Here is a 21,854-nt window from a genome sequence, read left to right on the forward strand (position 1 = left end):
TTCATGGGGGTGGGCAGGGGGGTGTTGCGTGCACACACCCAGGTACACGCATGCATAAACACATGCGCACACATGCACGTACACGCAAACAGGCGCGCGCGCACACACTCACACATGCACACACAGACACACATCACACTTGCACGCACGCACGCACACACGTGCACACACGTACACACGCGCCGCGCGCACAAAGGCCCGGCCCCCCGCCCGCACCTGCCCGCGGTCCCGCCCCCCCCCGTGATTGACAGCCGCGGCGGTGACGTGAGCGGGGCGGGGCGCGGGCCGCACCTGGGCGCCGCCGGGCCGGGGATGCGGGACCCGCCGCCGCCGCCGCAGCCGGATCGGGCTCGGGGCCCGGATCGGGGCCATGCGGCGCGCGCTGGTGCCCGAGATCCGCCCGCTGGACCAGTATGACAGCGCCCGCGCCCGCCGCGCCGCCAGCCTGGCCTGGGCGCTCGCCACCGCGCACGGCGGCGCCGGTACGGCCCGGGGGGGTCGGGGGGAACGGATCCGGATCGGGGCCGGGGCCAGGGCCAGGGCCGGCAGCATCGCCCGGCGCCTGCCCCCAGCGCTGGGTGGCCGCCGCCCTGGGGGGCTGGGCCGGCTCGGACGCCGGGCTCCACCGGGGGGGACCCCGCTCGGGCCCCGCCCGGCTCTAACCATTGTCCGCGGCCGCCCCCGGGGCTGCACCTGCCGGACACAAGCGGGCCCGGCAGGTGCAGGCGTGTGCACGGCGTGTGCGTGCCCGGCCCTTTGTGTGCCCCCGGCCGGCCGCGCTTTGTTGCGGCTGCGGGGGGGCGACACGCGTGACGCGCGGGGGGATCACGCAGCTGTAACCCGCGGGCCGGGCCGTGGCGGGCAGCACAGGGTTAATGCCCGTGGGGGCACTGCCCGGGGCCGGGGGTGCCCTGCGGGGCTGGGCCGGGCCCGGCCGGCCAGGGCAGCGATGGAGCCGCTGACCTGGAAGTAACGAGGTGGGGGCTGGGCCACCGTCCTCGTGCCCTGGGCGCCCGGCTGGGGGCAAGCAGCAGGGCCTGGGATCCAGCAGGGCTGTGGGGCCAGGTCCTGGTGCGGCTGGCTTTGGGGCACACCAGGAGGCTGGCTGGTGCCCCCATGCCTGGGAACCACCAGGCCTGGGGGGCTGAGTCCCGGGTATGGCTGGCTCTGGAGGGGAGCTGAGAGCCCCCACAGCAGTGTGGTGGGTGCCCGGGTACGGCTGGCTCAGGGGGACCTGGCAGAGGCAGGGCCGGGCCGTGGTCCCCTGGCTCCCGTCTCCAGACCAGGCCCCTGCAGGGTTCAAAGTCCAGGTCCCGGTGGGAGCAGCACCTAGGCCTGGCACTGGCTGGCGCCCTCACTCGGGGTGGGGACCCACACCTCCTGCCAGGTTCCCCTGTGGGGTGGGCACTGGGTAAGAGGCCTGGAGGGGATCATGGAGCCAGGCACGAGACTCAGGTGTCTGCCCCCCATGCCGGCAAGGCGGGGTGCCCCATGCCGGATTCCTGTGGTGGGCAGGGGGGGTAATTAGTGATGTCATCTTGGTGGGGGGGGCTACAGCGGTGCATTGTGGGATACTGGTGCTGCTGCTGGAAGCAGGGGATTCTGGGTCACCCTCCTCCCCCTGCCCAGTGCAGCTTCCTCTGGGAAGTCCATGCCTGGAGCAGGACACCCCCCACAGCACTGGGAAGGTTAGGTAGAGCAGAGCCCTGCTGGGCATCATGACCTTGCAGTGGGTTGGGGAGGAAGGGGAGGCGTTGTGGCCCTGCCAGTCCTTGGCCAAGCCTGGCGCCTCGACCAAGCCCCTGGAATGGGATGCCTGGGTTCTCTCCTGGTCGGGGAAGGGAGTGGGGCCTACTGGTCAGAGCAGGGGCGATGAGCCGGGGTGCCTGGTTTCTTTTCCCCCAGGACTGGGAGGGGTTGGATCCCAGTGGTTAGAGCTGGGAGCCCTGATGCCTGGGTTCTGTCTGCCCACCCGAGGAAGGAAGTATGGGGTATAGTGGGGGTATAGGAGCCGGGACACCTGGGTTCCTCCTACTGCTGTGGAAAAAGGGCCTGGGGTCCAGTGGCTGGAGCTGGGAACCTGGACACCTGGGTTCCCCTCCCCAGCTGTGGGAGGGGTGTGGTGCTGAGTGGTTAGAGCAGGTGCGGTGTGTCCCTGCCTATGTCTAGGTCTTGCTCCCGTCCAGGACCCAGTGGCATTGTGTCAGCCATGCATGGCCTGTCCGTGGCAGGTGGGGGTCTTGCTGGCAGGCTGGGGATACAGGACCCCAGGGCTGAGGCTGGGCTGACTCTGGGGGTGTAACTCTCCCCGACTCCCCACTCCCCCCTCCACCACTCCTGCTCTCCCAGTGCAGCTCCTGGGACCTGGTGCAGCTGGGGACTCCCACAGCCCCCTGCCCTCCACCTCAGCTGGTACCCCCCACTCCTGACCTGCAGACCCCTGCCCCCACCCTCAGCCCCGCTGGTGCCTCTCACTCCTGACCTGCTGTGTTTAGCTTTGTAGCGGCCCCATGTTATCACACCCGGGTGGGGGGGTTGCCTCTGCCCTGTCCTCAGGATCTGGCTGTTCCCAGCAGGGGGTGGGGAATTCCAGGCTCAGTGCCAAGGGGGGGAGGCGGGTGGTGCCCGCGGGCCGGAGCCGAGTCCCGCGCCTGGTGCTGACTCAGTCGCGTGGGCCGCGCCACCTGCTGGGGGGGGGCACCCAGTGCTGGAATGCTTCTGCCCCAGGGTGCGGCTGGGACTAATGGGGGATGCAACATGAGGGGGCTGCGAATGGTGTCCTGACCCCCCTCAGTGCCTTGGCTGGGCAAGTTCACTGTCTGTGCGGAGAGGCTTGGGGACCCCAGCCGTCTGGGAGTGGGGCGGGGAGGGGCTTGGAGAACCCAGGTATCCTGGGGGACTCCAGGTAACCCAAACATACAAGGCCGGGAGCCCATGGGTGTAGGGAATCCCAATAGCCAAGGTGGAGTGGGCTCCAGGGAACCTGGGCATGTGGGGAGAGGGGCAGGGCTGCTCAGGGAGCCCAGGCATCTAGCTGGGGGCAGGGGCAGAGAACCTAGGCATCCTGGGGGCTCTGGGCAAAATGTATCCAGGGCTGGGGGCCTCTGGGGGTGGGGCAGGGGCTTGGGGAACCCAGGCATCTGTGTGGGGGAGCGTACAGGTCAGGGCACTCAGGTGTCTGTTGGGGGGGGCTCTGGGGAACCCAGGCATTTGGGGGTGGAGGGAGTTTGGGGAGCCCAGGTGTCTGGGGGCTGGTGGCCATGGCTGGGGCAGCCGCACCTGGGCTGGGCCTGGAGCCAAGAGCAGCAGGCCCGACCTGTTTCCCCGCCCCAGGATTCCCACCTACTTCCGCCATCTCATCAAAGAAGTTGGAGGGGTGGGGGCAGGCAGGCAGGGCCAGGGGTAGGGGTCATCTGCAGAGGTAGGGGGACAGGGGATGGCAGGACTCAGACTCACACCAGGGGTTGACCCCCAGTGCATTGTGGGAAGAGCCTTGCTGGGGCCTCTCTGGGACCGGCTGTGAAGGAATTAATGGGAGATGGCTCAGGGTGTGCTCGGGTGGAGGGGGTGCCCCTCCCCAGCTTCAAACCTCAACCCCGCAGCTGGGGTGGTGCTGGGGGTCACCCCAGCTGCCGCACAGGGCTCCCGGGACTGAGGTATCTGGGGCTGGGCTCCCAAGTACTGGCATGGGCGGCTGCCCGTCTGTCTACCTGTCTGTCTGCACCCTCCCCTACCTGGGAACCCCGCTGCGGCGTGGGGGCCGCCCCGCCCCGACGCGTCTGCACAGGCCCCGGGAGGGGGGGGGCCCTTCCCAGCCCGGCGGCCACCCCGCAACCCTGCTGTGGGGGGTAGGGAGAGAGTCAGGGCTCCTGGGCTCCTCCCAAAGCCCTGAGCTGGGGACCTGGGGGCAGGGCAGGGCTCCCCCTTGACCCTTGCTGGGGCTGGGGCTGGGCCTCGGCTTGCCTGGGATCCTGGCTTCTTTGGGAGGGGATTCCTTCACAGCCCCCACCCCAATCTGCCCTTCACCCTGGGACATGGGGGCTCCTGGGTGTTGTGGTGGGGGAGGGCGGGATGGCAGTACCATAGCAAAGTGGGGGGGCGAGCGGGGCAATAGCCTGAGGCGCCAAAGCAAAGCGGTTTCAACAAGTGCTGACCAGATGCAGGGAGGGTGGTTCCCACCTTTGCGTACACTGCTGGGCAAGCATGGGGGGGCATGTGCCCCCTGGATATGTGCTGGGGGCAGGGTGGGCTGCCACTGCGGGCTTTGCCCCAGATGCCAGACTTGCTGCAGCACTGTGGAGTGGTATAATCTGGGGCTGCTGCAGAAGCCTGGTGGGTATGTGGGGGGCATCAGAGACCTCTTGGACCTGTATGGAGGGGATCAGAGTTTGTCAGGGGCAGGGGAGGCTGCCAGGGCAGTAAAGGAGTGGGGTGGGTCCTATGGGGGGCGGGGGGTCCCAGAGAGCTAAGAGGATGTGGAGGAGGGTCATGTGGGAGATTGGGGGGGTGGGCTAGGGCAGAGGGCTGTGCAGTGTGTGAGGGGGGGGTCTTGCAGAGGTCAGGGAGGCCCTGTGGGGCTGGGGGATGTCCTCTGTCACAGCACAGTCTGACACCACACCTCCCTCCCTCCTAGGGAAGGTGCCCCCGGAGCTGCAGGAGCCGGTGTACACGGACCAGTATGCACAGGAGCACGTGAAGCCACCGGTGACACGCCTGCTACTGTCAGCAGAGCTGCTGTGCCGTGCCTGGCGCCAGGCCCTGCCAGGGGCCGAGGGTGGTGGGCCCCCCCGTGACCACGCTGCCCTCCTGGCCCTGCTGGCCCAGCGTGGCCTGGCTCCTGCCCTGCACGGCCGCCCCGTCACCACTGCTGACCTGCACCACGCACCGCTTAACATGGTGCGGATGGCAGGGCCCAAACACCAGAGCTCTATAGGGTGTGGTGTGTGTGTGAGCACACGTGTGTGTCAGGTGTGTGTGTGTTTGTGTGTGTGTGCATGAGTTCATGTGACTGTCATGGACACCTGTGTTTTCTGTACGTGCATGTCCCGGACACCTGGGGGGGAAGGGGGAATTTGGCCTGGACAGCTGGGTTCTGCAAGGAGTGGCCTCTGTCTGTGCATGTCCCAGGGGCCTGGGTTCTGTGTGCACACATACTGGTGTCCTGGATGTCTGGGTTCTCTGTATGCACGTGTTGCAGATGCCTGCAGCAGGGGCAAGTTGTGTGTGCGTCCTGGATGTCTGTGTTCTGTGGGGGTTCGTGTGTGTGTTTCAGAGGCCTGGGTTCTATGTGTGCATGTACAGGCATCCTGGACACCTGGGTTCTCTGTATGTGTGCGTGTCCTGGATGTCTGAGTTGTCTATATGTGCATGTGCCCCAAATAATTGGGTTCTGTGGGTGTGTCCATGTGTATCCTGGATGCCTGACTTCTGTTTGTGGGTGGGTTTTTGGGTGGGGTGTGTATGTGCATGCACGCCAATGCCTCAGACACCTGGGTTGTCTGTATGTGCAGGTATCTCAGATGCCTGGGAGCAGGGGTGTGTGTGTCCTGGGTACCTCGGTTCTGTGGAGAGTGGTCTCAGTGTGTGTCCCAAATGCCTGGGTTCTGTGTGTACATGTACCAGTGTCCCAGACACCAGGGTCTCTGTATATACGAGTGCCCCAAACACCTGGGTTGTCTGTACGCATGCATCCCCGATACCTGAGTTCTGTGGGGCATAGTGTGTCTGTGTGTCCTGGATACCTGGCTTGTGTGTAGGTGTCCTGGATGTATGTGTTCTTGGGTGGGGTGGGGTGGAGTGTGTATGTGTGTGCACGCCAATGTCCTGGATTCCTGGGTTGTCTATGTGTGTGGATGTCCCAGACACCTGGGTTCTCTGTGTGTGCCTGGCAAGCCTTAGCTGGGCAGGGTGCTGGCTGTGCAGCAGGAGCCTGGGGGCTGCCAGGACATGGGCCCCTCTGACTGGGTTTTGGGGTGCTGCAAGAGCCAGGTTGTGACCTCAAGGGTGGGGCAGGGGCTCACTGCGATTCTTGCCCCAGATGCTGGATCCTGGCTGGCTCCCAACCCCTCCACAGCTGGATCTGGGGGTACTGTCAGGCCTCTCTCTCCCTGGTGTGTGTGGGGAGGGGCTCACATCCAGGGAAGGCCACAGGGAGGAGGCATCTCCTCACAGTGCTGCCTACAGGGGCATTGGGACTAGAAAAGGGGTGGGTGCGTGACCTGGACATGTACATGCATGTGGAACCCAGGCATCCGTGACACTTGGGTATTGTAAGCACACGTGCATGTGCGCACATGTCTCAGACACCCAGATTCTGTGTCCGTCTGCATGTCCCAGGCACCTAGGTTCTGTGACCATATGTGCCTGTTCTGTGTATGTGCCTGTCCTGGATACCTGGGTTCTGTGTTTGTGCTGGACACTTGAGCTCTGTGAACGTAGATGCACATGTGTGTATGTCTTGGCCATCTGGGTTATGCATGTTTTGGATGCCTGTGTTGTATGAACATGTGTACAAATCTCCCAGATGCCTGGGTTCTGTGAGCATACGTGTACAAGTCTCTGGGACACCTGGGTTCTGTTTGCATGTGTGCATGCCATGGATGCCTGGGTTCTGTGAGCATGTGTATGCATGTGTCCCAGACACCTGGGCTCTGTGTGCACTTGTGCACCTATCTTTGACACCTAGGTTCTGTGAATTTGCATGTTCTGGATGCCTGAGTTCTGTGAGTGTGCATGTGTATACGTGCATGTCTTGGATATGTGTAGAACCCAGGTGTGTGTACATCTTTTGGGTGCATGCAAAGGTGTGTGCATGTCCCAGACACCTGGGTTCTGTGAGCATGCATGCGTGTGCATGTTAGCATGTGTATTCCAGATGCCTGAGTTCTGTGTGTATGGATGTTCCAGACACCCGAGTTCTTTCTGAGGTTGTGTGTGTGTGCGTGTCTTGGACATGTGGGTTCTGGTACACGTGTTTTGGATGCTTGGGTTCTGTGAGCATGCATGCGTGTGCATGTGTTCCAGACACCTGTCTTCTGTCAGCATGCATGTGTCCCCAGTGCCTGGGTTCTGTCCCTGCCCAGGGAGGGCCCTCTGGCCTGTTTACACCTCTGTGGGCAGGGAGCTGCTGCTGGCTCTGTGGAGCAGCTGGGTGGAGGGGGGGTGAGAGGGGGTGTCTGCCCAGGGTTCCCTTATTGTGGCATCTAGGGCTTCCTCAGGAACGCTATTGGCACTGTTCCTCTCTGCAGGAGGGGGAATTGGGGAGTCCCCCCACAGCACAGACAAAGGGGATTAGCAGCTACTGGGCAGAACAGGGCTTGTGGGTGAAGGGAGGCTGCAGACACAGAGGGCAGCAATGGTCTTGCCCTCTGCCAAGCATGGCTGGGGGCCACACAGTGTATATGGGGGAAATAGGGTGTCCCTGTGCCAGCAGGGTCCAGTCTGCTGGGTCTGGGCTTAGCTGACACCCCCTCCCCCACCCCCTTACTGGGTTTAATAGTTGCTGAAGGGTTGTTAAGTATTAACCAGGCTTGGGGGGGTGCAGTACCAGGCAGAGCCCGCTAAGCGGGTTACCACCTGCTGGGGCTGGGGGAGGGGCAGGCCTAGCCCTGATCCTAGAGGCAGGAGTCCCTGACTGGGGGAGGGTCAGCACCACACTGATAAGGTGCGGGGGGAAGTAGCTTTGGGTGCTTTCTCCATGGGTCCCCAGTCATAGGGAGGCTAGTCTATCCCCCAAAAGCCTCAGCTCACTGTGGGGAGGGGAGGACACAATAGGCCATGGCAGAACCCAGGAGTCCTGGCTCCTACAACCCCTCTGGAAGCTGTTGCCAGTGCCCCACTCCTTCTCAACCCCCACCCCCATGACCTGGGGACACTGAAATTACTGCCCCAGGGGGCTGAGGAAGGGGTCTGGCTTTGCCCCGCCAGGCCAGGTGCAAGTCTCTGGCCTTGGGTAGCAGCTGTGGTGATGAGGCCTTGGGCAATGTCAGGCCTTGACTGGGGGGCATACATACCATGTGGGGAGGCTCCCACATTGAAGGCTGGGGGATGCCCTGAGTGGTGTTTGCAGCAACAGGGCCTTAGGCAGTGGCAGGAGGGTTGGGGCCTAGGGTGGTGTCCATAACAATAGGCCCTGGGCCAGCTGGGATCTCCCTGGTTTGGGGGTCTTGGGTGAGCCCCAGGGGGTGACCCACATGCTTGTCTATCCTGGGAGGTCAGGCCCTCAACCCCCAAGGGCTGTAAGGGTGTCAGTCTGTGCTCCATTTACTAAGGGGGAGCATGGGGCTGGGTGGGCCAGGGAGTGGCTGAGGTACTACCAGGGGGAGGGGGGTACCAGGCAGGGCTGATATTTGAGGGGGGGCTTGGTGGGTGGTGTCAGCTGCAGGCAGGTCTCAGGGTTGGGGGAGGCAGTCTGAGCCATTTGGGGGCATGGGGCCCAGTTGGAGGTCATCTCTGTGGGATGGGGGGGATCCTGAGGGCTGTCTGTAGTGTGGCAGGGGGGTTGTAGGATTGAGATGTTGCCCCAGGGATCAGGGAGCTGCTGACTCGGAGGGATGGGGGTCCAGGGCCAGTGCTGACCCCCCTGCCGTCTGCAGGGTGCCCACCTGGCTGTGATTGACTCACTCATGGTGGCGTTTGCTACAGAAGCCACGAGCTCGCTGCCCACGCCCCTGGGCATGGACACAGGGCCTGATGCCTGGGAGCAGAAGCTGCTGTGCTGGGTGGACATGGTATGGGGCTGGGGTGCAGTGTGGGGGCCAAAGGGCATGGGGAGGTGCTGGGTGGGGGGCAGAGGGCATGGGGGGGCTTGGGTGTTTTGGAGTCTGTAGGGGGGGTCATGCCACAGGGCTGCAGTGCCCTCAGGGGACCAGACCTCTAGTGGAGGGCTGGGGTCTCCCCTTGCCCCCCCAGCACAGACTAACACCCTCCCCCCACAGGTGACTCGCAAGCTGCAGGAGAGCACAGAGCGGGAGAGTTCCCAGCGTCCTGCCCCAAGCACCGAAGGGCTGGCCCAGCCCTCGGCCCCCAGCCACAAGGTGGGTGCCCCTGGTGGCATAGAGCGGGGGCCTATTTGGGTGGGGGGGTAGGCACCACAATCTCAGGGGTCTCCCTCTGTGCTCCCCCCTCTGGGGGTCCCCCTCCCTGCTGGCTCTCACTCTGGGGGAGCTGTGGCTGGTCCCCACTCCTTCCCCCCGTTTTGGGGAGTCCCATTCCCCTCTCGAGCTGGAGGGGTCCGGCTAGTCTCAGCCCCCCGTGCTTGCCCCTGCCAGCCTGTCCTGCCTTTTGCCCCCCAGGGGTGGCTTCTTGTGGCTCCGGGCCCCTGCCCGGGGTGCAGCAGCACCCCCCACCCCCAGCTGGCGCGGTGTGACGCTCCTGTCTCTTCTCTTCTGCGCCGCTCTCCTCCTCCGGCGCCTTTCTCCTTCCTCCGCTTCAGTGTCCCACCCGGTGGTACTGGAAACTGGTTCCTGTAAGTGGGCCTCTCTGTCTTCTCCCCCCGGCCCCCATGCTGGGGACCAGGGGCTGCATGCCGGGAGCCCTCGAAGAAAGGATGCTGGGCCCCACCGCACCAGGGGGAAGCGGGGCGAGTCGGGTATTGTGAGATGGAAAAGTGCCCTCCAGGAGGTGATGGGGCAGCCTCAGGGCATTGTGGGATGCAGGGGGTACCAGCTTGGTGTGAGCCAGTGCACTGTGGGATAGAAAAGTGCCCACCATGGGACAGTGAGGTTAGCCTAGGGCATTGTATAGGGGGCCACCCCAGGGCATTGTAGGGTGGAGATGGGGTGCCAGGTTGGGGGTGGCCCAGGGCATTGTGGTGCCTGCTGTGGGGCAGTGGGGACAGCCTGGGGCACTGTGGGATGGAAGGGCTGCTAGCTTGGGTGGGGTGCAGGGGTGGCCCAAGGCATTGTGGGATGGAAAAATGCACACCATGGGCAGTGAAAGCAGCCTGGGGCATTGTGAGAAGGAAAGGTAATAGGGGCAGCCCAAGGCATTATGGGAACGGGGATGCAGCCTGAGGCATTTTGGGAATGAACTGGTGATGCCAATTTGACTATGCCAGTTTGCGGGGGTGGAGCAGGAGTGGCCCAGGGCATTGTGGGAATATGAGGTAGTGTCTGCTGGGGGAGGTGGGGCAGTGATGGTCCAAACCATTGTGGGATTGGGGAAGCATGCCTACTTTGGGGCTGACAGCCCAGAGCATTGTGGGATTGGGGCTTGGGGCCATGGCAGTGGCCCCAGGGCACAACAGCCAGCCCCAGGGGTGATGAGGACAGCCCACAGCATTGTGGCAATGTGGGACCATTTGTGCCAGGGCAGGGGAGATTGTGGCATAGAGCATTATGGGATAGTGGGGGGTGGCATGGTCTCTCCCATGGCTGTGGTAATGGAGGGGGTTGAGAGATGTCCTGCTGGGGGGCTGGAGCATGGGTGCCTGCATCCCAGCATCCTTTGCTCACTCTCCCCTCCCCACTTCTGTCTCTTAGCTCCTGCCTGTGGTTCTGGGGAGGCTGTGCTGAGTGGGGGGGGCACCACCTGAACCAGGCTGGTGTAAGCAGAGATCCCCTTTGTGAATGGGGTTCCCCAGCTGCAGCCACTTTGGGGGTGGGGGGTCAGTGCTGAGCTAAGAGACCCCAAGGGGGGTAGCATGCAATGCCCTCCTCCCTTCTGCTTGCTCCCCCTCTCCTCCTTCCCACCCCCCCCACCAAAGAGTCTGGGGTCCCAGCCACTGCCCCAAGGGTTAGCCAGCTCCAACTGATACTAGAGTGGGGGGCGGGGGCAGCAGATGGCGCTGGGAATGCGCACTGGGAAGGTTGTGTTACCCCTCCTGCACCCCCTTGGGCTGCCCCCTGCAGGCCTGGCTGCCCCCCCACCCCACCCCCATCACCCACACCCTCCAACTGGGGCATTGATGAGGCTTTCTCTTTCCTTTGCTGCTGGCTCCAGCATGCCATCGCTTTTTGTTTGAAGGAGTCGGGGAGTAAACCTCCTGTGGTAATGTATCTGCTATGCCCGCCCTGCTGCGCTTCCCCTGCAGCCTGCCCTGGGCTGGGGGGGGCGGGGGCTTTAGGGTGCCCACCTCTGCCCCATAGTAGCTGGTACTACCCACAGCTTGCCCTGAGCTGTGGGTGCTCTGGCCCTGGTGCCCTGTGCAGCCCATGTCAGGTCTGGGCAAGGGTGTGTCCAGGCTCAAGGCCTCGTGGCATGCCTCCTCAGTCAGCCTCTGTTGTGTCAGCCTGGCATGGGGCTCCCATACTGCCTGGATCTGGGCTGCCCAGCTTCTGGTGTGGATGGGAGGTTGACACCCCTCCTGGCCTCAGCCCCTTCTCCCATGCCCCTGGAGGGGTCCCTTGGACCCCAATGTCTGGGCCCAGACCCCCAGTGTGGTGCCAGCCAGGGCAAAGAGGCTGCCCCCTTCCCTTCCCCTCCCCATCCAGCTGGGTGTCCATCTGTCTGGCTGTTGTCTGTGCCTGCTGGCTGTGTCTTGTCTCTTGTGTGGGGTCCTGGATTGCAAAGGGGGAGTCTCTCCTTGTTGTCGCATCCCCCCCCACCCTGCTTCATCTCTGCCAGGCCTGTGGGGCAGCGCTAGGCCCTGGGATGGGAGTGGGGCTCAGTCAAACTGCCCTAGCCCTGCCCCTTTTACCCCTGGGACCCCAGCCACAGCCCCTCCCCTCTCCCTTCTTCCCCCACCCCACCCCCAGCATGTGGCTCCATGTCAGGGTACCCCTCCCACCCTTCTGTGGGTAAGGGAGGCATCAGCTTGGGGGTGGGGGGTTGGTGGGGGGAGCAGGTGCCTGCCCTCAGCTTTTGGTGGGGGGGGGTCCTGCACAGAGGTGGCCCTGGTACTGACCACCCTCCGTCTACTTTCAGATCCGGTACCGGAAGGACAAGGTGCTGCCCACGCAGGCACCCTGTTTCCCTGCCATCACCGGCCTGCAGGACTTGGCCAGCGGTGCTGCCCTGGCAGCCATGCTGCACTACTACTGCCCCCAGCTCATACGCCTCGAGGGTGAGCTGGAGGGGCACCTTAGGGCAAGCAGGACTATGGTGGGGGAGGAACAGGGCCAGGGATGGGGTACTGCAGGGGTGGGAGGGGGTGCTACATGGTATGGAGGGCACTGTAGGGTGGGGTGGGAGGTCAGTATGGGGTGCAGGGGGCTTGGCACTGCATGGGAGTTGTGGGGGGTGCCATGGGGTAGCTGGGCACTGGATCGGGACTGGGTCCCTGAGGTGGAGGATGTTGTGGGGCTGTGTGTGACCCCCCCCCCCGCCTCCCTTCTCCAGACGTGTGCCTGAAGGAGCCAATGTCCGTGGCTGACAGCCTGTACAACCTGCAACTGCTGCAGGACTTTTGTGCCCGCCGCCTGGGAGGAGGCTGCCCACTGGCCTTGGAGGACCTGCTCTACATGCCCCCTGCCCTCCGGGTGAGCAGGGGTACCAGGCTGCCATGGGTTAAGTCCCTCGGGGGTGGGGGGAGGGGGCAGTGTATCTGGGCTAGGCTATGAAGGGTTAAGTCCCTGGGATGGTGGGAGGGCACTCTGCCTGGCTCTGGCCTGTCCCCACTTCTGCAGCAGCCAGAGGCCTCTTAATGAGGCCCCTAATGAGACCCTGTGGTGCTAATTGGGCCTGGCACCATAGGGCAGGGATGCCGGCATCTGCTTGGCATAGCCCACCTTGCAGGGTGGCGGGAGGGAAGGGTCTAGTTTTCCCAGTTCTCCTGCACCCCTAGGGTTTGGTCGGGGGGGAAGGGGATGATGTGTGGGAGGGGAGTGTCCACAGTGCCCAGACCTTAGCATGGGTGCTTCCTCCCCCCTGCCCCCCCCCAACACACACAGGTGAACATAGGGGCCTTCCTGGCTGAGCTCTTCCTGTGCTTTGAGGTGCTGAAGCCTGACTTTGTGCAGCCCGGTGATCTAGGAGACCTAAGAGGTACCCTGGAAAGGGCGTGGTGGGGGGTGCTCCCTGCTGTGCCTGAAGATCCGGCACCACCTTGGAGGGGGAGTAGGAGTGGATGCATTGGATGTGGGGGAGGTCCGAGTGCCCTCTACCCCCTGGAGCTGTGCCAGGGTGGGGGCTGGGCTCTAGCCTCGGGGCGGGGGGGACTGCCCTGCTCTGCATCCTGTCGGGGTGGAGGGGACTGGCTGCTGGGCTGGGGACAGCAGGGCTGGGTGAGGTAGGGCTGGGGCTGAGGGCAGTGCTGTCTTTGCAGACTCCCCGGGGCTGAGTGATGCCCTGACCCCCAACAGCAGCGGCAGCAACAGGTGCGTGTGGGGGAGCAGCTGGGGGCCCTGATCCCCTGGGGAGACACTAGGGGGCGCTGTGTCGGGGAGCAGCTGGGGATGCTGTGCTCCTGTTGGGGAGCCCAGGATAGTGAGCATCTTCTTGGGGTTGGGGGGTTGGGCACAGCGCCCCCTGGTGGTCACCCGGTGCAGCGCACCCTGCACCTGTCCCAGGAGCTGGGGTGGGGGGTGTAAATAAGAGGCTTGGTGCATCAGGCCCCTCTGTCTGACCTGCCCCCACCCCGTGGTCTCTCTCACAGCAGCTCCCCCGTGTTCAGCTTCCGGCACCCATTCTTCCCTGGGGCAGCAGCACTGTCTCCGCTCCGTGGCTCACCTGGTGAGAGACCCCCTGGCAAGGTGGAGGGGGCTCCGGCCTGGTTCCCCCTACTGGAGGTGTTGTCTGTTGGGGGGGCAGGGTCAGAGCTATTGGGAGGGATAGGGGGTGTGAGCAGGCCTTGACTGTGTGGGGGCCGGGGGGACTGAGCAGGTCTGACTGTGTCCATGTCCATCTATCTTCCCCTCCCCCCAACCCCCCAGGGCCCTTGCACCACTCGACCTCGATGTCCCATGTGGAGGGTGGCTTCAGCAAGGCCTGGAGCAGGAAGCAGCTCAGGTGGGAGTGGTAGGGGGCAGGGACCACTTGGGGGGGTCATTGTGGGTGGAGGCAGTGGGCTGGGCGGCCAGCAAGAGGGGCTGGGGGCTGTGGGGATGAGGGGCTTGGGGTTGGAACCTGTTTCAGGAGGGGCTGGAAGATGCCCTTGCCCATTTTAGGGCATATGGGGGCTGAGGCTTTGTGGGGAGGGGTTGGGAAGCTCTGTCCCTTTGGGGGCATCCAGAGGGCCCCTGTACTTGTTGGAGTTGCGGGGGGAGGGTCTGGAACTCTCTGGGGGTCTGTCTTGTTGGGAGAACTTTGGGTGTCAGTAATCACTTAGGGGCAGGGGGGCTGGGGGTAGCCTGTCCCTTTTGAGGAGGTGTCCCTGGTCACATTGAGGGGTACAGGAGGGTGAGAGAGTCTGGGGCCCTGTGTAATTGTTTGGGTTTGGGGTCTGTCCCTGGGGGGTGCTCCTGGCCCCATTGGGGCCACCCGTGGGCCCCAGTCCCTTTTGGGGCAGATGTGCAGGGGGGCCAGTTCTCACCACTCACGTCCCCTCCATTCCTTCCCCAGCAGCCACCCACTGTCGCAGGCGGTGTCGTTCAGTATCCCCTTTGGGCTGGACAGCGATGTGGACATTGTGATGGGCAACCCTGTGGGACTGCTGCGCTCAGCCAGCTCTGACAGCCTGGCACCGCCCCGGCGTGCCCACTCCCCTGCCCCAGCCTCAACCCCAGTCACCCGTGCCATCCACAAGCTGCCCCTGACCCCCAAGGTGGCAGCAGTGGCTGGGGGGGCTGCAGAGCCCCCACTGGAGAATGGGCTGGCTGAGGCGCTGGGTGAGCTGCCCACCATCGAGGAGGCATTGCAGATCATCCACAGTGCCGAGCGCCTGGTGCCTGATGGCGCCCCCGCCGGCTTCTACCTGCACTCGCCTGAGCCCTCAAAGGTGCCCGAACCACTGCCCATGGCTTCCCCCCGCACCCGCCATGGGCCCCCAAATGGTGACGACGCCAGCTCACCTAGCTCGGGCTCCTCAGGCGGCTCGGGTGTGCGCATGACCAGCTTTGCTGAGCGCAAGAAGAAACTGGCAGCAGGCACAGGGCCAGAAGCAGGTCCAGAGCGGGCAGCAGAGCCGGGCCCAGCAGGCAGCGCAGCCCTGAGCTCAGAGATGAGTGAGCTAGGTGCCCGGCTGGAGGAGAAGCGGCGTGCCATCGAGGCCCAGAAAAAGCGCATTGAGGCTATCTTTGCCAAGCACCGCCAGCGGTTGGGCAAATCAGCCTTCCTGCAGCTGCGGCGTCATGAGACTGGAGATCCCATGGCCCAGCCGCCAGCACCACCACCACAGGAGAGAGATGAGGAGCAGGGGGCACCACCCGGACTCCCGCGGCCACGCCAGGTCAGCTTCTGCCCAGAACCAGGGGGCACCAAAACAGAGGAGGAGCTGGGCGACTACAACCGAGCCGTGGCCAAGCTCAACACAGCACTGACCTCACTGCAGCTGGACATGCAGCGCCTGAGCGCGCAGCAAGAGCGCCTCCTTCAGGACAAAAGGCCCAGCCAAGCCTGGGTCATCCCAGCCCCGAAGGGCAATCGCCCACCCCCCACCTCTGCAGCCTCCTCACCCCCCCGCCGCCCACCCAGTGCTGTGGTCACAACTGCCCCCCGCTCCCCGCAGCCAGTGCCCCGGAACCGCACAGCGCCTGCGGCTACCCCGAAGAGCCCCAAGCGGGCACGGCCAGTAGAGCTGAAGCTGCCACCACTTACGCGGGTTCTGACACCGCCGCAGAATGTCGACACACTGCCGCATCTGCGCAAGTTTTCACCCAGCCAGGTGCCCGTGCAGACCCGCTCCTCCATCCACTTCTCCGAGGACGAGGGGGAGGCTGAGGTGCCTGAGCCCCCGGCCCAGCCCCAGCCAGAGTCACCTGATCCAGGGCCAAGGGGCGGGCTGCGGGGGGCAGGGGGGCCACGAGCGTGTGGGGATGGTACCAGTGATGCCTCATCGCCTGGGGAGCCACGCAGCAGCCTGGTGGAGGTACCACTGGGCAGCCTGCATACTGGCAGTGACAGTGATGAGGACAATGGGGCCGACTCCCTCGAGGGCTCTGTGGCTGAGGGGCTGGAGCCTGAGCCCCGACCCAGCCTCGGCTTCTACTTCAAGGTAAGCGGGTACTGCAGGGGAAGCGGGGAGGGAGGGTGGATGATGGAAGCAGGGTGGGAAGGGGGCTAACACTGCCTGGGGATGGGGAATTGGCCATGGGGATGGAGGGGGTGATGCTGGGGGGCCAGCTTCTAGGGATGTGGGGCCTGGGGCCTTGGGGAGGAAGAGGGAGTGATGGCAGGGGTTGGCAGAGCCAGGATACTGGGGGGGTGGGATGAAAAGGGGACTGGCATTGCCTGCAGTTGGAGGGCTCAAGGGGGGGCAGTGAGCAGGTAGATGAGACATTGTGGGGGGCATGGCTCTGGAGGAGGGATTGATAAAGGTGGGCTGGGGAGGGGGGCAGGACCCTGGAGATGCAGAGGGGTGAGAAGGAGGCTGGGACTGCCTGGGGGTGGGGATCAAGGTGGGCACCCAAACCTTTGGGGATGGAGGGAAGGTGTGGGGGGGGCTAGGGCCCAGGAGAGGGTGGTGACGGGAGCACTGGGGAGCAGGACGGAGGACATGAGAGGTGCCACAGGCTATGGCCAGCCCTGTGCTGTGGGGCTATGACCATGCTTATAGGCACACCCTGCCCCAGTTGAGCCCCCCACTCCCTGCACAGGCTGAGGCAGAGGCAGCCGTGGAGGCAGAAATGGCGCAGAAGCGGGCCAGCCTGCTGGAGCGGCAGCAGCGGCGCAGCGAGGAGGCACGCCAGCGCCGGCAGTGGCTGGAGGCAGAGCGCGAGCAGCGGCGGGAGGAGGCACCACGGTGAGGGGAGTGTAGCAGAGCAACCTGGTGTAATGGGGCTGGGAAGGCCAGGCAGCTGCAGCTCCAGCCTGGGCAAGGGCCTAGTCTTCAGCAGCAACCAAAGTTTCAGCTCTTGGCTAAAGGAGTTGCTTAAATCTTATGGCTGGGAAAGGGGTAAAAAATATGTCCCAACTCAGGGCCTGGTATGGAGGATCCTCTACTGCTGTCAGGCTGGGGGGGGGGGGGGTCTCATCTGGTGCTGAGTGGGGTCCCATGGGTGAGACAAGGTGCTAGTATAAGGAGCAGTTCCATGAGGGCTGGCAGGGCCCTGTGGATGCTGGACCAAGGGGTGGGAAGTCCTATGGGGGTGATGGGCTGGGGTGAAGTGGGGCAGGGCATAAGGGTTGGGAGGGTGGGGCATGGGACTGGCAGGGCCCTCTGGGTGCTTGGGGGATCCCATGGGTGTTGGGGGGGTCCCTATGCTGTGCCATCACAGCTGTCTGTCCATTTGGCAGGCTGGAGGTGGAGGAGCAGAGCCGGGCGCCGGCACCAGTGCTGGAGCCAGAGGAGGAGAGTGCGGCAGGGCTGGCCTCAGGGGGCGCTGTGGGAGCCGGGGGCCGGCGGGGAGCTTTCACTCGGCAGGAGCACCAGCGGCGTCAGCAGCTCAAGCTCATGGAAGACCTGGACAAGGTGCTGCGGCCCAAGGCACCTGGTGCCCGGCCACACCGGCGCGGCCGCCCCCGCACCGTCTGTGATGACTCTGCCCTGGCTCGCAGCCCCCCGAAGGGCCTGCTCGGTAGGGTGGGGGACAGCTTTGGGGACCTCAGTGTGGGGGATCAGGGGGCCTAGGGAGGGGGTCCTCTTGGCTCAGAGAGGGGCAGGGGGCTCCCAGGGATGGGGGGGGGGGCTCTGTGTGTGCAGAGCTCTGACCTCATGAGGCAAGGAAGGCTGTAGGGCGGTTAGGAGGCTGTGAGGTGACCATGGGAGCGGGTGGAGGTGCTGTATGTGGTTGGGGAGCTCTGTGGGGCACAGGCCCAGGAGCCTGGGGTTGGGGTGGGAAAAAGTGATAGCAGTGTCCCGCTGGCAGGTGCACGGCTGAGCAAGGTGTACTCCCAGTCCACCCTGTCCCTGTCTACCGTGGCCAATGACCCCAGCAACGCCCTCAGTGTCAAGCATCCATCCAGGTGAGCCACAGGGGGGCACCAGGGTTCCTGCTGTCCTGGGTGGAGGAGACAGAGGAAGAGCCCTGGCTATGACAAAGCAGGGGTTGTGCCCAGTTAGCACGGGAGGGAGTGTGGAGGGGCAGGCAATCCCCCTTTCCCCCACTGGCTGACCCCCCCTGACCCCTTCCCCCTCCAGGGCAGCATCGCCCGTGTCCCCAAGCCGTCTCCTCAGCACCCAGAGCCGTGAGCGGGACTGGGAGAATGCATCCACCGCCTCCTCGCCGGCCTCTGTGCCTGAGTACACAGGTGAGGACTGTCCCCCTCCCCCCCCCCCCCCAAGTATCCAAAGGAGTTTCCTCCATCACCAGGTACTTGGGGAAAGGGACCTTACTCTCCTCCCCCTCCTCCTCCTCACAGCCCTGAGTAGGGGGAGGGACTGCCCAGACCTTGGTACACAGATTCTGCCCCGTACCCCAGCTTCCCACAACCCAGGTCCCATATGGACCCTTGCCCACATCCAGCTCCCAGAACCCAACAGGATCCAGCCCCCTGCCCAGCACCCCCAGGTGCACAGTACCCCCTATCCAGCCAGGCCTCGCTGCTCCCGTTCCTCAGCAGGTGCAGTTGCTGCTGGGATGGGGGGAAGGTGGTCTGGCTCTGGCCTCTGCCTGGGGAGGTGGTTGTCAGGAGAGGGGCTGGGTTGAGCCCTCCACAGCTGTCCCAGCTTTAACAGCACCCCCTGGTCCCTCCCCCGGCAGGCCCAAAGCTATACAAGGAGCCAAGCGCCAAGTCCAACAAGCACATCATCCACAATGCATTGGCACACTGCTGCCTGGCCGGCCGTGTCAATGAGCCCCAGAAGAACCGTGTGCTTGAGGTCTGTTGTAGTGGGGGGGCAGGGGGTTAGTGCCAGCCTGGCTGTAGTGGGGTGTGGGCACCATGGAGCCCCAGTTTCAGCCACCTATAGACCCTGCCTGATGCGGGGGGCGTCCTGGGCTGGGGGCCAGTGGGTACTGAGTAGGGGGATCCCCTGCTGGATGGTGGGCTGGGGGGGATCCTGGAGGGGTCCTGAGAAGTCCCATGGGGTCTAGACAAGGGGCTGGTTGGGTAGAGCAAGGGGGAATAGAGGCTGAGGCATCCCCTGTGGGGGCTGGCCTGGGGTGGGTGGGGAAGGACCCATTGGCTCTAGGTTGTGGGGCCTGGGCTAGGGGTCGCATGAGGGCTGGGGGGGTATCACATGGGGGCAGGTCAGGCTGGGTGGGGGGAGCCTCATGGGGACTGGGCTTGTGGCAGAAGGGTCTGAGGGGTTGCTAGGGCAGGGGACCATGTCCCATCGGCACTGGGGTGTGGGGGCTGGACAGGGGGCAGGGTCCCATGGGCACTAGGTTGTCTCCTGTCCACCCCCCTCTCACCCACCACCCCTACTTTGCCCCCCAGGAGATTGAGAAGAGCACGGCCACTCACTTCCTGATCCTGTTCCGTGATGGCGGGTGCCAGTTCCGGGCATTGTATGCAGCAGGCACCGAGGGTGAGGGGTTGACGCGTCTGGCAGGCTGTGGCCCCCGCGCCGTGGCCCCTGCCATGATTGAGGGAGTCTACAAGTACAGCTCAGACCGCAAGCGCTTCACCCCCATTCCCTCACGCTCGCTCTCCATGAGCGTCGATGCCTTCACCATCCAAGGCCACTTCTGGCAGGGCCGCAAGCCACCCACCCCCAAGAAGCCAGGGACCCCAAAGTAGCCCCTGGCCAGCCCTGGGCCAGCCCAGACTCCTGGGTCCTGGAGCCTAGCCCCTGCCTGGTGGTGACCCCTTCCCTGGACTGTGGGGGTGGGGCAGGGCCCGGACACTTGGGTTTCTAAGCTGAGTCCCCATTCTGGGGTCCTGGCCTGCTGATGTTGCCTCACCTTGGACTGCAGGGGGCAGGGCAGGACCTGGACACCTGGCTTCTGAAGCTAAGCCCCCCATGCCAGGCTGCTGTGGGTGGGGCAGGGCCTGGATGCCAGGGTCCTAGAGGCTCTGAGCTGGGCGCATGCCAAGGGGTGCTGGGGTCTGGTGGAAACTGCCAAATCCCCTTATGAGCCCTATGATCAGAGGTCAAAGGGTGTGGGGGGAGTCCTGCCTACCACCCCCCTGGGGGGGGGCCTTTGCTGCCTGCTGATTGGGGTCCTAGTGCCCCTAGGGGTCTGTGTCTGTTGGATGAAGCCGCACGTGGAGGGGGAGGGGTTGGGTCAGAGTCATGTCCTGCGTCTTGTCGGGTGTCGGCGCTTCTGCACCGGTGAAGGAGGGTGTGTGTCTCTTGTCTGTCTGTCTGTCTGTCTGCACCCCCCCCCCCACTGGGGTGGGAGGGGAGCCTAGGGGGTTGCCCTGTGTTGAGGGGGCCCCCATGCTGATCCTGCCAAAGGGCATTGGACTGCACCCAGCTGTGACCCCCCACGGCGGTGCCCAGGGGAGCAAAGGGCTGTGCTGGGTGTGCCAGGCCAGCCTCCCCCTACCCCCCACCCCCTGGGTTGGTCTGTCTATTTGTCTGTCTGTTTGCATCTCCTGTGGCCCTGCATGGTGCAGGGCTGGGGCCTTGTCACTTAATAAAGCAACGATAATGAAGGCATGGCCTGGGCTGGTTCTTGTCAGACTGCAGGAGTTGGGGGTGGGGAATGACCAGGTGCCTGGGTCCTATTCTGGGGCTAATCACTGAGATGCCCAGTCTGAGTGGGTTGGAAGAGACTGGGGGGGAAGGGGATCTTATGGGGAGAGCAGGGGCTGGGGGCCCATACCCCTGGGTTCTCTCCTGCTCTGGGAGAGGAATAGGGGCCTGGAGGGAGCCAGGATGCCTGTATTCTACCCAGCACTGGTGGGCTGGAGAGGTGCTATTCCCCTTCTGCAAGGGAGAGGAGGGGAGCCAAGACTCTGGGATTCTCTCCCAGCTCCCAGTGGACTGGAGCAGGGGTGCCAACTGTCAGTAAATTTTACTGTCAGTAAAAAATATCCAAAAAAAAAAAGGGGGCATTAGTAAAGTTGGTAAAACTGAGGTAGTCAGCAAAAAACCCCAAAAAACAGTAGCTGCAGCCAGATTAAAGTAGGAGCACAGTGATGCCACCTGGGTAAAACCACTGCTGTCATCAAGCAGTTGTCAACCCACTTAATTTTTTTTTTTTTTTTTTTTAACCAACAATCAAACATTTTCACTCCTAGTTGATGTTAAACCCCTAAATTTAAATCCAGCCCTTTTCACTGGGCTGTGGCAGGCAGGCAGGGCCTGGCAGAAGAGTTGTATTCATATAACGTGAAACATAGCAGTAAAAATGTCCGCAAAATAATTTGCCTATGGTGGGGGGGGAGAGAATCTTGCAAACTGTCAGAAAAACAAAAACAAAACCCCTTGGTTTGGCAACTCAGGGGTGAGGAGGGAGCCAAGACACTTGGATTCTCTCCACCGTTCAGGCAGGGAGGTGGGGTTGTAGCCGGAGCCTGGGCTCTTCTCCAGCTGTAGTGCTTCAGGGAGGGGAGTGAAGGGTTAATCAGGACAGCTGAGCTCTACTCCAGCTTTGGTGAGTTGCAGAGATACCACTTTGGAGCCATGGAGTAAGGGTTTGCGGTTAGAGCCAGGACACCTGGGTTCCATGTCAGCATTGGGAGGGTAGTAGGGTTTTAGTCAGAGCCTGGATGGCTGGGTTTCTGACCTGGCTGTGGGACCAGGGGTTGCTAAGGGACATGGGACATCCTTGGGGGGGTTGCTCTGACTTTTTGCCACATCCAGAAGCCACCCTCTGCCCCACCAGAGCCAGTGGGGAGAAGTAAAATGCAGTTGGGGGCAAGGATGCGTGTGTAGGCTTCAGACTGCTTGACAAATCTAAGTTTGTCAAAAGCCAGGCTATTATACACAAAGAAATAGGCCAAGACTTTGGCAAGCTGCAGGAGTGGGAACAAAGGTGGCCAAT

At 63.6% G+C, this 21,854-nt stretch overlaps 1 protein-coding gene across 7 annotated transcripts; it reads left to right on the forward strand.

Moving 5' to 3' along the window:
* Positions 1–227: 227 nt before the first annotated feature.
* Positions 228–20,520, forward strand: CAMSAP3 (calmodulin regulated spectrin associated protein family member 3). 7 transcript variants are annotated; one of them, XM_090060096.1, is made up of 19 exons: positions 228–482; positions 4,634–4,896; positions 8,595–8,729; positions 8,937–9,035; positions 9,434–9,466; positions 10,942–10,989; positions 11,866–12,004; positions 12,280–12,419; positions 12,831–12,924; positions 13,205–13,256; positions 13,538–13,611; positions 13,812–13,887; positions 14,440–16,030; positions 16,632–16,777; positions 17,272–17,552; positions 17,844–17,940; positions 18,116–18,225; positions 18,678–18,796; positions 19,357–20,520. In XM_090060096.1, the coding sequence occupies exons 1-19, from the start codon at positions 371–373 to the stop codon at positions 19,657–19,659; spliced, it is 3,912 nt and encodes a 1,303-aa protein (XP_089916222.1). In that variant the 5' UTR covers positions 228–370; the 3' UTR covers positions 19,660–20,520. The 7 variants fall into 7 exon arrangements, with proteins under 7 accessions (XP_089916222.1, XP_089916221.1, XP_089916219.1 ...); XM_090060095.1 differs by having other exon boundaries at positions 229–482; positions 13,535–13,611; positions 14,443–16,030; XM_090060093.1 differs by having other exon boundaries at positions 230–482; positions 13,535–13,611.
* Positions 20,521–21,854: the final 1,334 nt, after the last annotated feature.

This window comes from Crocodylus siamensis, chromosome 8 (genome assembly GCF_052110815.1).
Source record: "Crocodylus siamensis isolate JL-2025a chromosome 8, ASM5211081v1, whole genome shotgun sequence".
NCBI classification, from domain to species: Eukaryota; Metazoa; Chordata; order Crocodylia; family Crocodylidae; genus Crocodylus; species Crocodylus siamensis.